Source organism: Cavia porcellus, unplaced genomic scaffold, assembly GCF_034190915.1.
Source record: "Cavia porcellus strain 051 isolate PalLab524CR breed Dunkin Hartley unplaced genomic scaffold, mCavPor4.1 scaffold_11, whole genome shotgun sequence".
In the NCBI taxonomy this organism is placed as follows: Eukaryota; Metazoa; Chordata; class Mammalia; order Rodentia; family Caviidae; genus Cavia; species Cavia porcellus.
Genome location: NW_026947494.1, coordinates 64,687,444 through 64,705,383, shown reverse-complemented (window position 1 = coordinate 64,705,383; position 17,940 = coordinate 64,687,444). Strand labels below are relative to the sequence as shown.

At 42.2% G+C, this 17,940-nt stretch overlaps 1 protein-coding gene across 2 annotated transcripts in view; it reads right to left on the bottom strand.

Moving 5' to 3' along the window:
- The window catches only part of Pde8b (phosphodiesterase 8B), a 252,310-nt gene extending 236,893 nt beyond the window's left edge, over positions 1-15,417 (bottom strand). Inside the window, exons 1-2 of one of the 2 annotated variants that reach the window (XM_063258387.1) lie at positions 15,261-15,376; positions 1,769-1,854 (exon numbers count right to left, since the gene is read on the bottom strand). Coding sequence is in view for 1 of the 2 variants with exons in the window: in XM_063258386.1 (XP_063114456.1) it covers positions 15,261-15,284 (24 nt within the window). In the remaining variant the exon portion in view is untranslated. Of the gene's footprint in view, positions 1-1,768; positions 1,855-15,260 lie in introns of both variants that reach the window. The other variant, XM_063258386.1, reaches the window with a different exon arrangement.
- Positions 15,418-17,940: the final 2,523 nt, after the last annotated feature.

The following is a 17,940-nucleotide window of genomic DNA, read 5'->3' as shown; positions in this document are numbered from 1 at the left end:
TGACAGTTTTGTACTCCACAGGTTTTATCTCTGTGTGCTTCTCTTGTGTTTCGGTCCTTTGGATAGGAAATTTTTCAACATCTCTTTTCTGTTTACCATTTACCCACCTTGCTTGACTGAGCAATTACTTGCTTTCTACTAAGTATGGAATCATCAAACTTTTATAGGTTAAAAAAGTCTTTTTATAGGTTACATAAGTCTTTATATAAGACATACAGTTAAAGATCTATGAACTCACTGAGATCAAAAAGATAAGGTTCAGAACCTTCACAAGATGGAATATGAACTTATTTAAATTGCCAACATAAACATAAGCCTTAAAAGAGATAAAAAATAACTCTTCAAACCTTTGAAATGAAAGTGACACGTTGGGAGAAGTGTAGCATTAGAATTATCCTTTGTTGTTAAACTAAAATTTAAGAATTTTTAAGATTTTTTAACAGTTTTGTAGGAAATGGAGCTAAGCCACAAAGTCTATACATTTGCAAAACATTTGCAATCACCGGACTGCAAAAAATTCTGTAAAATCTCATAGCCCACTACAATTCAGATGATTCTACATTAATTGCAGTTTAAATATGAAACATATAACAATGTTAGAGAAGAGACTTAAGCAAATAACCTCAAGTTTTGTGAAATGTGAGAAGCAAACTTAGAATGACCATTCATTGAACTCTTGCTTTGGGAGGCTTAAAAGTTACCCTAGAAAAGTCATTTAAACGTCTATATACCATTTTTTAAAAACCCACAAAAGTATATGGGGAAAGTGAGAATAAGATAATAATTCTTCAGCAATAAACAAACAATACAGTGTGGTTCTTCAGAATTTCTTTGGCATATCCATAGATCTTTGTTTTTTATATTATGGAAGAAAAATACAGAAAAAAAATTTTAGTGTGTATCTTCAAACAGAGTTTCATTATAAGGCGAGAAACTTTTTACTTAGGATCAAATATACAAGTCTTCTGTTTACAATCATGATGAAGAAACAAAAGCCAATTTTACCCTTCTTCCACTAACAAACACCATATAAAATATATGAAAAACTGTGATCAGACATTGGTCCATGAGAGAAGGAAAGAGATAGGGGTACCCCATAAAATTATCCTAGCTTTTACCCTGGGAAAGAACTAAAAGAAAATAGAGCCTTGCTGCTACAGATCGAAGAATTTCAAGAAACCACAAACAAAGTAAGCTAAAGGAATCTATTCTAAATACAATGTAATTTAAATAATTAAATAGGAAATATTTAAAAGAGAGAAAAGGAAATAGTAAGTATAGAGGAACAAATATAAGAACAACAGACTTCTTGTTAGAAACTATGAAAACCAAAATAAAGTAGGCATCATTAAAGTAAAGAAAAAAATCATTGACCTACACACAGGAAAAATATCTTCCAGAAAAAGAGGATAAATTAAAAAATTTTTAGATAAACAAAAATTCATCACCAGTAGTCATGTTTTATAAGAAAAGTTCTAAAAGTTCTGTAAATAAAAGTAAAATACTAGTTTGAAACTTTGATATTAGTTTAAAACTTTGTAATAAAACAACTAAGTAATAGCCTGGCATGGTAAGTGCACGCTTATAATCACAGCACTCAGGAGGCCGAGGCCAGAGGATCATGACAAGTTCAAGACCAGCCTGGGCTACAAAGTGAGCTCAAGGCCAGCCTGAACTGCACAGTGAGAACCTGTCTGAAAACAAAAGAAAGAAAGAAAGAAAACTACGTAGTAAATATGAGGGGAAATATAAAATAGTCCTTTCTCACCTCTATTGTTTTTTAAAAGATAGGGCCAGGAATGTAGTTCAGTAATCGAGTATTTGCCTAGGAGGCACAGGCCTTGGTTTCAACTCCTAGGAATGAAAAAAAAAAAAAAAAGATAAATTAGCTTTATAGCAAAAATGATAACAGCAGTAGGAAGCCCTTCACAGCTCCTGGTATAAAACTAACATTATCCATAAGCTAAGGCAACACACATACAAAAATTCAGCACAAAAAGTGAAGTGCAAATAAATATAGCCCTGAACAGAAATATAAAGATCTTTGACAAAATTTAGCAAACAAATTCTAGTAAAATATTGAAAAGATATACCATAAGCAAGTGGGTTTACCCCAAGAATCCAAAGTTAGCTTCACGTTCAAGTATCAATGTATAAAGTAATGAAGCTGGAGATACATATATATATATATAACTAAAGGTGTGTCAAAACTAATGTTAACAGCTAAAACTCCAACCTTCTTAAGCCTCTTCCTATTAGGAATCTTCCTGACCTTGGATTTAACAATATACTCTTAAATATGACATCAATAGCACAATCTACATAAGAAAAAAATAAACCGGATCTAATCAAAATTAAAAATGCACACATTAAAGCACTCTATCAAGAGACTAAAAAGATACTCCAAATAAAAGAAGAAAATATTTACAAATATATATGATAAAGGCCAAAATCTGACATATAATTTTTAAAACTTGTAATGCAACTACAAAAAGATGATTCAATTCAAAAAGGACAAAGAATACAAATAAATATACAAAGAAGATACGCAAGTGGTTAAGGAGTACATGAAAAGGTGTTCTACATTAATAAAAAAATGTAGTTCAAAACTGCAGTCAGATAGCAGTTGATACATACTAAGATGACTATAATTTTTTTTCAGAAAGGAAAATAGTAAGTGTTGGCAATGACATGGAGAAAATGGAATCTTTACACCTTGCTGGTAAGAAAGTAAAATGGCAATGTGCTATGATTTCAATCATCCCTCCAAAATTCATGTGTTGGAAATAGAATCTTCAATACAGCAGTGTTGAAAGGTAGAGATAATTTAGGCATGAGAGATTCATCTTTTATTAATCACTTTCCAGTTGCTGGGACACAATATCCAACACTACCAACTTAAAGGAGAAAAGGTTTATTTTGGCTTGCATTTTCAGTGGGTTCAGTCCATGGTTATCAGACAAGGAGCCACTGTGGAAAAGTGATCATCAGTTTCTAGAAAGTAACCAGAGTTACTACACCATTCAGCTATTCTACTTCTAGATATATATTGCCCAGAATTAACAGCAGGTATTCAAACATACTTAAATATTCATGACCACACTATTCACAAGAGCTCCAAAGTGAAAATCACCCAATGCTCTTCAGTAGATGAGTGAACAAACAACATGTGGTATACACATACAATGGAATGAAGTACAGATATATGCTACAAAATGAGTGAATCTTAAAAACATGCTGAATGATGAAACCAGACGTAAAGTCCACATATTATGGTTTCATTTATATAAAATGTAGAGAACAGACAAACTGTGAGTCAGAAAGCAGGTGCTGGGGAAAGGGGAGTGGAGACTTGCTGTTTAATAAGTGTGATGTTTCCTTTTGGAAGGTATAAAAAGTTCTGGAACTACATGGGGAGATACATAATGTTTTGAACATACTCAATACTACTTAATTGTAAACTTTAAAATATCCAAAATGGTGATTTTTAACATTACATATATTTTACCACAGTGAAAAACAATGGAATTCACCACATTCATGGAACAAGGGGAAAAGCATACCATCATCTCAATAAACATATGAAAAGCATCAGGCAATTCCCTACTTACATTGATAAGAACCTCCAAAAGAACTTTTTCAACTAAACACAAAAACATAGGCGGCCATGTGGAAGGCTAAGTGACACAGTGCTCACTAGCACATGGGAGGCCCAGGGCTCAGTCCCCAGCACCACAGAGAGACAAGAAGGGAAGCCAGCAAGTGTGATTAAAAAATACAGTTTAAATTTTTTTTAATTACAGTAAAAGACATGTTGCCATTAATCCTCCTGCAAAATATTTCCCATACATTTCAAACACATTTATCCCATCGCTCTTGTCATTTTGCAAAGCAGGTCTGGGAACTCTAATTGCCCTGATGTAGTTGCCTCTGTGTCCTGAGTTGATCTAAAACATTTACCTTGCCTCATAATTTTGACTTTTAAGAAAAACTAGAGTTTCACAGTGCCCAATCTGAAGAGTGAGTTGGATGAAGACACACTGTAATGTTTTTACAAATCATGGGGTAAAGCTCTTCAAAGTGACGGGGAGGATTTTGAGGGGGATTAATGGTCATGTGTCTATTACTGTTAATAAATTTTGAAAAATGTTAAACATTCACCAAATATTTTGATCACAATTTATATAATAAACACCATACTTAAAAATGAAATGCTGAATATTTTCTGTCTAACATCAAGGACAAAACACTGATGTATAGTATCATTGCATCTATATTAGAGGCCCTAGCCAGGAAAATAGAGGAAGAGAAGAAAAAAGACACAGACTAAAAAGGAAGGAATTTGTTTATTCATAGACAACATGAATGTATGTGTAGAAAGTCTAAAGAGCAAAAAGAAGAACTTACTAGAACTATTAAGTAAATTTCAGAAAAATCATAGAATACAAGACTAATAAGCAAAAGGCAATTGTGTTCTACATACTAGTAATAAACAACTGGGAATTGGAATTGAAAATGCTACTTATAATGATATTGAAAATCTTAATTTCTCTCTAGATCTCCACACTGAAAGTTAGAAAACACTGATGAGAGAAATTAAGAATCCTAAATAGAGATACATAATATTCTTTATAAGAAAATTCCATATTGCCCAAGAATTTTCCCAAAATTGATTCATAGATTCACTATAATCTAAATTGAATCCAATTAGCTTTTTTGTAGAAATTAGCCAAATAATTCTAAAACTTTGTAGCTGCAAAAATATAGAAATGCAAAAAAATATAGAATAATCCAATGGATTTTGAAAAACAAGAGCAAAGTGGGAAGAATACCTGATTTAAATATTTAACATGGGAGCCGGGGATTTAGCTCAGTGGCTTAAGTACCTGCATGGTAGCATGAGGTCGTGAGTTTGATTCTTGATGCCAAAAATAAATAAATATTTAACCTGAAGCCACAATACTAAGATGATGATATTTACATAATGATGGACAAGTAAATCAACGTCTCCAGGTATAGACACTTGATATAGCATCAATTAATTTTTAATGAAAGTACCAAGTAATTCAATTAGAAGGTACAGTCTTTTCAACAAGTGGAGGTGGAATTACTACATATTCATTCCAAACAAACAAACAAACAAAAACAAGCAAACAAATAAAAACAAACAAGCAAACAAACATCTCGACCCTGATGTTACACCAAACACAACTGAAGTTGAAACTGATTGTTATTTAATAAAGAAGCCAATGCTTAAAAACTTCCAGAAGTATACATAAAAGAAAATCCTTGCAAATTTGTGTTAGTAGATATCTTAGAAAAAATGTAAAAGTCATGAACTATTAAAGAAAAAAATTGACAAACTGAAGTTTACCAAAAAATTTAAAGTTTGCTCTTTTAAAGACGTTTTTAAGACAATAAGAAGGCAAACCATGGACTGGGAGACATATATGTCCAAAGAATTATATACAAACCATACAAAAAAGCCCTACAAAATCAATAATCAGAGAAAAACAACCCAAATAAAAATTGCACAAAATATTTGGAAAAGACACTCTACAAGAAATAAAAATGACTAGTAAGACACTAAAAAAAAATGGTTAATATCAATTAGTCATCAGTAAAAAACAAAACCACAGTGAAATAGTACTACATAGGTACTCACATGCTAAATGTAAAAGAGTGACTAAACACCAACAGTTAGGATCTGGAGCGACTGGAATCCTCACATACTGCCTATAAGTTGGTACAACCACTCTCGGACAATGTTCTTAACAGTTTCTTATTCATCACATAATATACTTACCTTAGAAACATGAAATTTCACTTCTAGTTATTTACCCAACAGAAATAAACACATGTAAAAGACATATCTATGTTCATAATAGGTTTTTAAATGATAGTGCCAAACCAGAAACAACCAAATGTAACTGTGACACACCCAAAAAATGACACACTAAAAGATAGAAAGTGGCAAACTACTAACGAGCAACACATATGACTCTCATATGGGAGAAAGAAAACCTGAACATTTACATGATGACTTCAGCGGAAAAAAAAGAAAACTTGAGGCTATTGAAACAGAAGGAAGATCAGTGGCCACTTGGGGGCCCTACTGGGGCTGAGAAGTGACTAGGTACTGGAACTGGGCTATGACCAGGTTGTGGTAGACACAGCAGCACAAGCACACTACATGGTGACACACTTTGTCAACACTCATCAAACTCTGCACATATAAATGTATATATTTTATTGTACACACATTAGACTCAATATAGTTTTTTTTAAACTTGCAGCATTTACTTAATATTATGGGCCCAGGTATGGCCTCTAAAACTCATAAATTAAGCCATAACTCTCAATGTAACTGCATTTGGAGACAGGGTCTTTAACGGAAGTGATTAAGATTAAATAAGGATAAGATTGGGGCACTAATCCAAAAGGACTTGTGTCCTTATGAGAAGAATAAGAGACACTATAGAGTTCTCTCTCTCTCTCTCTCTCTCTCTCTCTCTCTCTCTCTCTGCATGCACATGGGAAATGCAGCAAGGCAGTTGAAACTGTAGAAGAAAGGTCTCAGAGAAAACAACACTGACAGCACCCTGATCTTTCTTCAGAACTAAAGAGAAAAATGAATACATGTTGTTTGAGCTCCGGAGCAAGTGGTAGCCCACACAGATGAAAATACCTGAACTCCAAACCTAAGAAAACAAGAGATGCATCATTTCTTGCTAATCACAGTGTTTGGGAGCTATTAAATCTTTACCCAGTCGCCGTTGCTACAATATGTATCGAGAAGTCAGCAAATGTTTTAATATTGCAGTAAACCTTAGAACGGACCACATGACTGATCTATATACTGGAGCTGAAGGGGTGATGGGACAACTTTTAGGTCTGTAAACGCAACCAAGGATACCAGACAGAGCCCACTGAAGTCAATTAAAAGGAAGACTGCAGGCGCATTTCTGTCACACCATAACTATGTGTCTGATCAGATTTTAGTGAAACAGTTGATTTCCCTTGACTTCTCAGTGAGCCTTCCTTGGTACTGATCCTAGACTATGGATGCAGGGGTCTCTCGATTATCTCATTTATCAAAAAGAAAATCCCTCTGTAACAAATAATTCTACTGTTTCTCATCTTGCAAAATGAGCAGTCCTAGGTTGTGCTCCCTTGCTCTTCATAGCTCCTACTGCCCTCCAGATGGCAAGCCACATGGACAGTGGTGGCAGCACACAAGATTGCTTCAGGCTGAGCAAGTCCCTCCAGAGGCAGGGGAAGTCTTGGAGGAGGGCTAAAACAAGAGGCCAGGGTGTGGCAAAGTGGCTGGGCAAGTAGGTATAACTCGATAATCATAGTAATCCAGGACATGCGCAGAACAGCCCTGCCCCTGGGATCAATCAGAGAAGCCCGCACAAGATCAAGGCGGTTCCTGATAGGACGGACTAGATGACGTCAGCATGGGGCTCTAGGAGAGGCAGCCATTGTGCCCTGTGGGCCCTGTGGTGGCCTGCTCTGTACTCTGCGGATGTTTTTCTTTTCCCTTTTTTTTACATTTAATAACTTTGATAAATGTAAAGCCTGGCTACCTCATTTTCTGCGCAATACTTTGCTCAGGATAAGGACCTGGGAAGAACTTGCAGGAGGTGCTCAGCACCACAGAGCCCCAGTCAAATTACAGAGGATGCCTGCGGTGTTTGGCAGGCCAGGGGCCAAGTGCGCAGGGAGGCCTTGGGAGCGGATTTAGCCACGCCCGCCTAACCGCTCTGCCCTCTGCCCAGTCTCCTGCCGTGCGTCCAAGTGCGGCAATGCTCCGGGGTCACTTGTGAGAGGTGGGGAGCAAACACAGACTTGGTCCCTGAGGATGTCCCCGGGTCCGCGACTGCCGGGGACAAAGAGCTGGCTTCTTTCCCCCCACGCTCCCCCGTATCTGTGGCCTCCCTGCTGCTGCAGGCGGTGGCCAAGCCGTGGCCTGGCTGTCGGGACAGAAGTCACCCCCGCAGCACGCAGGGTCACGCGTGGAGGACAGCGGGGCCAAGCCTGCCGAAGTCAGAAGGCTCTTCCTCGCGTGGAGAAACCTGCTGGAGGGAAGACAGGCGGCAGAAATGGATCTGAGCCCCTGCATCTCTCAGAGCGCCGTTCTCGATTATAAAACTGACTGGTTTTTCTGCTGAGGACATGATCATGAGTGTTTCAAAATGATGCTCTTTCTACAGAAATGGTAGTCACCAAATGTAGAACAAAAAGACTCATATTAAGTCCTTTAATTCAAATTTACTTAACTGGATCCTCCTAAAGTCCTTGATTTCATAAGACAGCCTAGAATTTCTCCTCAAGCTAGTTGTTTTTGCTTTGTATTTTCTCCCTCCGTTCCTAACTTCCTTTCTTTCCTCCCTCCCTTCTTTCCTTCCCTCCATCCATCTTTCCATCCTCTCTGTCTTTTTTGAGACAGTCTTAACAATCCCAGACTGGGCTAAAACTTGCCACTGCCTGTTTCAGCCTCCCAAGTGGCTGGGATTACAGGGGTGTGCCACTGCCCTGTCATTCTTCCTCAACTTTTAGAACAACCCTAAGTCATTAAAAGGGTCCTTTGTGTAGTTTTTAAAACAGAGATTTGTTCAGGTATTTTCCTCTTTCTATTCCATTCTGTTGCAACCAAAGGTGCTCTTTGAAATTTCTGCTGCAAAGTTCTAAATGGAAGCAGAAAGCAAATGCTAAAACCATTTCAATCATTTGTTTTTCTGTTACATAATCAGGTATGACGTTCTAACATGTACAATGGTAAAGACCTCATAGAGTGTTGATACATTTATTACTTCCTCAGAAATGTCCCAATTTTAATACTGCCCTCCACAGATCTCTCTGGAAGGAGCAATATTTCCATGAAACACACACAGATATGATTACTTTTTATCCTATTATGCCTCTGTGTGCTTGCAGAGTTGGCACCATGTGAGCACTGCCAAGCTTTGCAGCCATCGCATCGCCAGGGCACAGAGCTCTGGAGGGCAGCGCAGTTTCAGGGAATAGGCTGCCATGTGGGGCTGCCACAGTTTTCTGTTTCCTGCATGCCAGCACAACACGCCAAGGCTCCCCCGGCCATGGTTCAAGCAAGGCCACTGCCTCTGAAGGCACAGGAGCTAAAGCATGGTGGAGGCCATATGGTGTTAATGCTGTTGGCATGTAGATCGTAAGAGCTATGGAGTCAGGTCTTCCTCTTCCTAGATTTCCAAAGATGTCTCAATATCCAGGAGACCCAGGCAGGCTTAGGGCCTCCAGAGAACCTCTACCCATATAATACTAAACAGAAACAGGGTCATGCTGCTGCAGAAAGTCCCCACAGGGCAGTCCTTCGCAGAGCCACAGTACCAGGTACCAGAACTGTATATTACCCCTCTTCAATATTCAGAAAGAGCAAGGACACTAAAGTGCAGTGGGAATGTCTATTCTGTAACTTGTTTGATTTCTCAGGCTCATGGCTAGAGGGTAATGTGCCTTGGGTTAATTGTGCCTTGAGTCTCTCTCACATCTCATTTAGATGAGACTCTGGACTTTACGCTACTGACTTGGTATTGGAACCAGTTAAAACTTTGTAGGCCATTAGGAGAGAATAAACATATTTTACAAATGAGAAGGATGTGAATTTGGGGGACCAAAGGCAAAATGCTATAGCTGAATGTGTCTGCAAAATATGTGTGTTAGAAATTCTTTCCCCAATGAACAGTGGGGTCAGGGGCACCCTTAGGAGGCTCCATACTCATGAACAGATAATGCTGTTATTTAAGGGCTCGGCAGAGGCAGTTTGGTACCTTTTGTACCCCTTCAGAACTTGCGCATCAGACAGCGCAGCGTCTCTCCTTCTGGAGGTTACTGATGAGGAAGCAGGTTGTGGTAGCAAAGCAGGCACACAGGCAGCAGGGCCTGCTGGAGTCTTGATCTGGGACTTCCTAACTACACAACCATGAGGAGAAACTTCTTTAAACTACCCATTCTCTGGCACCTTGTTGTGGCAGCACAAATAGTCTAAGACACTAGCAGCCTTCCTCCCAAGGCAGAACTCAGTCTCGGGGTCATGTAAGCGACTGAGTCACCAGTCAGGAAGCTGGAGTCCAGTGACACTTTGTCAGGAAACATGCATCTTGGTGTAGGGAGGAAGAAGATTGCTTAGAGACAGGAGCTGTAGGTTTCAGTCTTCATCACCTTTGTCACACTTCATCACATCTAAGACTACCAGTTGTACTAAACAACATTACTTGGTAACTTAGTACAACTACCAGTTGTACTAAGCAACATTACTTGCATCATGAAGAAAAAAAATATCAACCATTAAATAACACCATAGCGAGGCTGGTGGCAGGCCTGCAAGGTACAGGAATTGCTCACTCACCTCTCACTGCCCTGAATGTTCCTCACGAAGCAGCTTCTCCTGACTTCAATTTAGTTATTTGATGTGTAATAGACAAACATATTGCACACATCTCAATAACAAAACAGATTGAGCCTTACATACTGAGGAGTATCTCTTCTTTCTTAAAAGCACTGGATTTCTACTTTGTAAAATAGCCAAAGCAAAACTGAAACTGTGCCGGTCCTTCAATGACAAATATTTGCTCCATTAATATTAAGGTTAAACACCATACTCTTTCCTTGACTCTCTTTGTACGCAGTAACTTTTTGTTTCAGTGCCAAAATCACAGTGTAGACTTTTGAAACATCTTAATCTATAATTAAACTCAATACATGTGTTATTAGCCACACTCCTACCTCAACTGAAATTCCCAAAAACTGTGTACACACAGTCACAGGCAAAGACAAATCCATGATACATACTGCATGTCTCACAGCAATACATAAGATCCTGCCTAGTCAGGAGTAGTGGTCTCAGTGTAGAGCAGCAATCAAGTCACAAGACATAGTAGGCTTTCATCTGTGGCCACCATGACTTCAGTGCTCCATGGGAAGCAGGTTGGGGAACACAATCTGTAAGGTGTCTGTGGTCTCATGGGACAGCCCAGCAACCCACGATTGCAGCCCCAGCTCTCTTCATATTTAAAGAGGGTAATAACCCTGCTAAGAAAACATCACTGCCCCATTTTGCAGATGAGGAAAGAGGTAGAGATGGGATTCGAGCCCAGGAAACTGCATTGGGGTTCATGATCTTAACCACCATGTTGTCCATGTTCCAGGCAAAGGCATCCTCCAGTGCCACTAATAGAAGGTTACTCGATGCAAGAAGTAACATTGAGTCCCCTTAAATTACACCCAGAAGATTCAGAAAATAACTATTTTTGTTAAGAAATATCAGGGGAGGGTCTGGGAGACACAGATGCAATGTAAATACAAAGATGACCATAATGTAGCTTCAGATACTCACTGGCCTCAAATGCAAACAGGTGACTATATCTTGTACATGTTGTCTGACAATGTGTTTGTGGGCTGAATTGTGTGTAGTCCTCCCCCCCCACCACCAATTTATTTATTGAAGCCTTAACCCTGCTACTTCTCTGAATGTGGCCTTGTTTGGGAACAGTCATGAAAGAAGAATTAGTACTGAATGAGGTAATTAGCACAGACCTTAATCTGTGCCTGACGTCTTTCAAAGAAGAGATCAGGGCACAGAAGTGCAGCAAGATGCAAGATGTGTGCACTCACAAAGAAGAGGCCAAGCTACAAGCTGGAGAGGGAGGTCCTCGGGAGGGACTCGGTCCTACACCAGTAGGACCTCGGGCTAGATCTACACCTGGATCTCGGGCTTCTTGCCTCCCAGACTATGACAGAGGAAATTTCCACTGTGGCAGCCTGCACCCAACACTGCAGAACGCCACTTGTTCACCATCTAGGCCACAGGAAAACAATATTGCCCTCTCTGTGCCACAAGGTGAAGTCCATGTAGCTACTTCCAATCCAAGGACTGGAAATAAGAAGTATGATCCATCCTAGGCTGAGGTATTTAAGAGCAAGCACTAATTCTCCATTGGCCCCATCCCCTCCCCTTCCATGGGCCCTGGTACCAAGGCTGCACACTGCAGAGACTTACTTTGAAGATAACAAATCTCAATCTGCCTGGCCGCTGATGGCTGTGTGGAACAGGCCCTCTGCTAACTGGTTTGGGACATACAGTATGAGACTAAACCTTTTTACTTAGGTCATGAAGTTTTCAGGTTGACTTATGCCTCTAGTTTAGCCATTTCCCACACACAAATCTACCTCACAAAAGCCAGGATGCCAGGAGACAGCCCTGGGGTTGGTGTAATACTAGGTGAGGCCATAGTAAATTGATGTAAAGGGAAAAAAGGGTCAAATAAAATTCATTTGTTCATCCTCTAATTGTACATATTGCAGAATCTTATAAACGGAAAAGACCTTTGCAACTAGCAAGGCCTACCATCCCTAGTTTAAAGGTGATACACTTGAGACCACTTCAGATTAAACGATTTACCAAAACCCAAAGTATGTCAGTAGAACTGGACTCCAGATCAGAAATTACTTTTTGTTTGTTTGTTTGTTTGTTTGTGTCTGGCAGGGGGAGGTAAATTAACATGTGGAATACACACACACACACACACACACACACATATATATATATAAAATTTTTTTGGAATCATGCTTTTTCCATGCCACCCTTAGGAATTTATCCAACAGATATATCTGAACAGGCATTCAGAAATATAAAAATATATGTATATATAAAAAGATCCACTTTGCTAATAATATAAGGTATTATGAAAATCTAGAAGTAATCCAAATGCTTATTCATAAGAAATAGGTTAAATAAACTACAGTTCATCCCCTGAATGCATATCTCCATACTTAAAAAGAGGTTGATCTTTCTGCTCACCCAAGTCACATTGAGAAAATCTAAGACCGCCCACAGAAGATTTTTCAGATTTAAAGTCATTACAATGTATAACATCATCTGACACTCAGTATGGGGTTTTCTGGGTGTTGGTTTGTTCATTTGGTTTTTGTCCTTTTTTCTATTACCTCTTTCCTGTTCCTCAGAACTTTGTAAATCAACCCAGCTAATGGCCTTGCTCCATGGCCTACCAGCTGGGAGATCTCAGGCCAAAGCTGCAGTTCCCTCATCTACAAAGTTGTGGGACTAACCACTGCCCTTCCTACAGAGGCCATAGGACTGCTGGAGACTTCACACAAAGTCCATAGTTCAATGCCTACCCCATGGCAAGTACTTAATGAATATTCCCCACCGCAGTGCTTTTCATCTCGGAAAACCGGAAGAAACAGGGTTTTGTGTGGTTGTGTCCTATTTGTATCTTCTCTTTTCAAAAATTAGCCAGTGAAAAATTATAAATCATTCTGCTTCTTTTCCTTCCTAAAACTAAATTTAAAAGTAGTGTTCTTTAAAAAGCAGTGCTTAGCCCCATTAAGCTGTGGTAATATTAGGTATTCCAATATTTAACGCACCTTCTAAAGGCAATTTCAATCTTTCATTACCAAATTGATATGCTGCTTTTCAAGTTAGTGTTCACTGAGTCATTTCCAGGTAAATAGTTCATCAGGTGTAACTTAAGGTGCCCCGTGAGCTAAGCAGCACTCCGGGTCCTCTTCTGTTCATGGTGGCATTTCAGTCATGGGAGGGCTGGTTTGGGATGTAGTCCATCAAATGCACAAATTCTTCCTTTCCCCCTGCCTGCCTGCCTGCCTGCCTGCCTTCCTTCCTTCCTTCCTTCCTTCCTTCCTTCCTTCCTTCCTTCCTTCCTTTCCTTCCACCTAATCAAGTTTAAGCTTAACCAGGACTTTGTAAGTAAGGTCCTTCCCTGTTCATTTGAAGTATTAACGAGCTAGGCTTATTTCTACAGATTTTAAACTTGAAAGATTTGCGGGTCTCTCTAAATAGATTGGGATTAAAATTCAATTCACCTGAAGTTTTGATCCAGTCTCTTTTCAGTCCCTTTGTGTGCTCCTTACAACCTGCAACAAGACTGAGGAGAACTAACACCTGTAGGCCATCTATAAACTTGACGAATTCCTGCCAGAGTGGGCTCAGGACCTGAAGGCCTCTGTGAGCCCTTGCAGCCGAGAGGCCCAGGACAGGGTATGTGGCTTGCAGGGTGGTTACAGCTGGTCAGTGGCACAGCTAGGGCTGGAAAGAAGCTCTGCTTCCTGCTGCTAGTGAATTCTCCGTCTTCCGTGTGTGCTTTTTGGAAGACTGAGCTTCTGCAAAGTTAAAGTAGGTCACTCAAGGGTAAAAGGGCAGTCAAGGGAGAACTGGCAGTGCGAATCGTGGACTATAAAATCCTAGTGGGCCAGTCCTCTGGAGCTCGCCTCCCTCACGCGCCCTGTGTAAATATTTCGCTTGATTGTCTCCCAGCACACGCTTCATTGGAAGCTCTCCTTGGGTCAGCACTGCATGTTTGCAAACGGGTTCCCACAAGTCCCTGTCAAGGCAGACAGGCCCTGGCGCTCTGCCCAAGCAATCAGGGAAGATGGTTGCACACACCCATCCTTCCCCTGCGCTGGCTCAGGGCTTTTCTGGGACCAGCAACGGACAAGGAACTGGTGTCCAGGTGGCGCCATGGGCAGAGTGGACTCGCTCAGCTGCTCTTGAGGGTGCAGTTGCCTCCTGAAAGATCTAGCACACAGCCAGGTTCTGTTACAGTTGATGACAGCCCCGCCTCCCACGGCTATCTGGGGAGTCGCGTTTACACAGTCCTGGTGACTCCGCGCACTTCAGGTGACCCGGGCGCCTGGCAAAACGCCCGAGGCTCACAGAAGCAGCGCTGAAAAGAAGAAGCGCGCGTGTCTGTCATCGCAGACGTCGTCACAGGCCCTGTCTCGAGAGCCTGCGCTGGCCCTTCTCGGAGCTGATCCACACGGTGCGTCCCCTCGGGCCCTGAGCCTGTCCCTTCCCACGCGGGCCGGCGCGAGGTGAACCCAGTCTCTGTCCATCTCCCCCGGAGCTGTGCGCCAAGGCCAGTGGATCCCCGGACGGCAGGGCGAGCGTACACACAGGCCTATAAGCGCACCCCGGACTGGGCTGCTTGGTTCGCTCCGGAGGGAACCCCAGGAGCACGTGCGCGCGGAAGCGCGGGGCGGCTGCGAGACGCGCGTGTCACCTGAGGACGGCCACCCGGAGGCGATTATTCTGTCTGGGAATAATAAACCAGATGGCCATCGCCGCTGCAGGTGTCCTCCCCGCCCCCCGTCAGGACCTGCAGACCTGAGCAGGAGAGGAAAGCCACCCGTTGCCAGGTGCGAAGCTGCCCGGCTGCACTGGGTCCCGACCCCCCACCCCTCACCTGGTGCGTCCGCGGCGGGTCCATGTGGGCCGCGGCGCCCTTGGGCAGGGTCGGGTGGCTCCAGGACTGGCTGTGAGCCTGAGCCTCCGCGCCGTCGCTCCTGGGGCAGCCTGGGGCGGACAGGTACCTGGGTCCTAGCGCTCCTCCCAGAGTGACAGGTCCCCCCCCCCCCCGACTTTGCGCGCGCTCCACGCCCCCATAGCTGCTCGCGGGTGACGCCTCCCGGGCAGCTTGCGAAGGTAAGTCAAGTCTCGCTGGAGTTCCGGAACCCGCGCTTTTTTGGCATTGAGGTTTTGGATTCCAAGAATCCCTTACCAGTGCCCACAGTTCTCCCTGCGCCCTGTCCCCCACAACTCTAAGGTTCAGGTTTGTTTGAATATCTCTACTCAAATTGGTTTGCCCTGTCTTAAAGAAGCATTGACTACAAGCAGGCAGTTGTGAGTTTGATCCCTGGTACCGATATAAAACGAAAAAAAAAGAAGCGTTGACATGACCGATATTTGTTATTTTATGTATGTGTACACACACTACCTATAGTAAAGATAGCTCTTCCTCAAAGACTTATACTCAAAAGAATATGTAAACAGTGCAGTGTGGTGTGTATGTCGGGTGAGCGGTTCTTCCTCACTTTTAATTGTGCAGACAATTTGCAAAGAGTGAGGCACACTCGGGTAAAGGTACCTTTACTCCTCCAGACCACCTAGCATCCACCACCACCACCACACCCACCCTTGCCTTCCCACCTTCCCCCTTCAATCTGTTTGGGGAGCTGGAATCATTAAAAATCTAAGCAAATACTGTGAAGCTTTCAGATACTTTCAAAAAGTAATCAATCGTGCCTAAGTAGGTGCCTCAGATGTAAGCAGGCCTGTGGGCGGCTGGCTGTCATCCCCTGCAGCGTGCATACCTGGCCCCAGAGGGAGGGATTTCTAATGAAGACCTAGACAGCTAGGCTAGGGGCCTCTCTTCCTTCACCTACTGCACTCAATCAACACTGTCAGTCCTGCTCAAATCAGGACCAAACAATTCAGAGAGGCTGATGAGATTTCTACCTGTAGAAAAGGAAAACAAGCTTTTAGAAACTTAGTTCAAAGGACGTAGAGGACATACATAAAAACAAAATTATTTTGCTTTAAGGTCCGATCATGAAGCATGATACCAAATTTCATGGAGTCTTTATGAAAGTGTTTTTTTTTTTCCCCCTAGGACTGCACAGTATCTTTACAAAGCTTTCCTTTTTGTGTGAATGCATTCTCTGAGTCCCCCCTCCCACCGTCCCCATCTTTGGGGTCTTCCTTGAGTCCTCCCCTCCCCTTGGTGTGGATAGAGGCTGTGACCTGCTGCTTGCCAGTGAGATATGACAGTGGCGACACAGTTGTCACTCCATAGATGTTGGCGTTGACAAAGCCAGCTGTCCTGCAGGGAAGACTGCAGCAAGGAGACCTCCAGGCAAGAGCCGGAGAAACTGAAGCCCTGCTTCTAACACGGAAGGGGGCTCAGAAGTGAGCTGCCCCCCACCCCGCCCAGCCTTCAGATGAGGCCATGCCCCTGTGGACAGTGGACACTGCTCCGGGGCAAGATCCTATAAGAGGGGACCTCAAAAGGCCGTACCCAGACTTCTGCCCCTCAGAAACTCAGATGATAAAAATGTGATTTTAAACTCCTAATTCTATGATCTATAATGTAACAATAATAAAACCAATACACTTCTTCCTTCCAAAGATGGAAAAGAGCCACGGAAGAGGCTCAGACAGATGAGGTGAGGATAAATTAGCAGCATAACCAGTGTTCCATCCGCACAGACTTCCTAGCCACGCACAGAGAACAGGCAGAACTAAGGACATCAAGGATAGATGATCAAGTTTAGGCTGATATTTGGTGGAAGACAGAGCAAAAACAACAACAACTTTAAGAAAATCTGAGGCAAAATTAACCCAACAGGTGAAAGGACAATTGGAGAAACTCAGTATAAATGGACCAAAGGTGAGAAAAATACATATTTTCAGAGAGAAAAGTAAATGTAATTAAAGGAACATAAGAAAAAGGAAAAAAACAGAGATGATGAAGAGCGCCTGTGAATCCCCTTTCTAATGTTCTTAAAGGGAAAACAAAAGCCGTATTATCTGCCCCTCTGACAGGAGGGGATTTTCCAGCTCTGATGCAGGAGGAAGATGCCTAGGAGAGGCCTTTGTGTACTCTGCACCCACAGCCGCCAGAAGAGCTCTGTTTTCCCTGACAAACTGCACAAAAACAGAAGGCATCTCAACACTGTTAGCAGTTTCCCAGGCCTTGCACAGCTAGGTGCTAAGTGCCTTCAGATGCCCAGTGCTGAAAAGTCCTCTATCCCATCTGAAAGGGTTTTGGCCCAGACAGGACACTGTAGCCAGCAAAGCCTCAACTGGAAGCAGGAAGCCCCTATCTCTCCGCCCCTAGGAATTCACCTGTGACGCCATCTTCCTGCCCCTGGGAATTTACCTATGGCGCCAAACCTAGGACCAGTGGGCTATCTGTGCATCCCTAATGCCCTCCTTAGGCTCCACCCCAAACCGAGGCTACTTACATACCCCACGCCATGTGTCCGCGGGAGAGATCACCAGACGCCAGCGGTGGGGGTTGCCGGTCATCTCTCTCCTTGTTCGCAGAATAAAGGCTGCTTTTTGTTTTATACTTCTCATCTTTT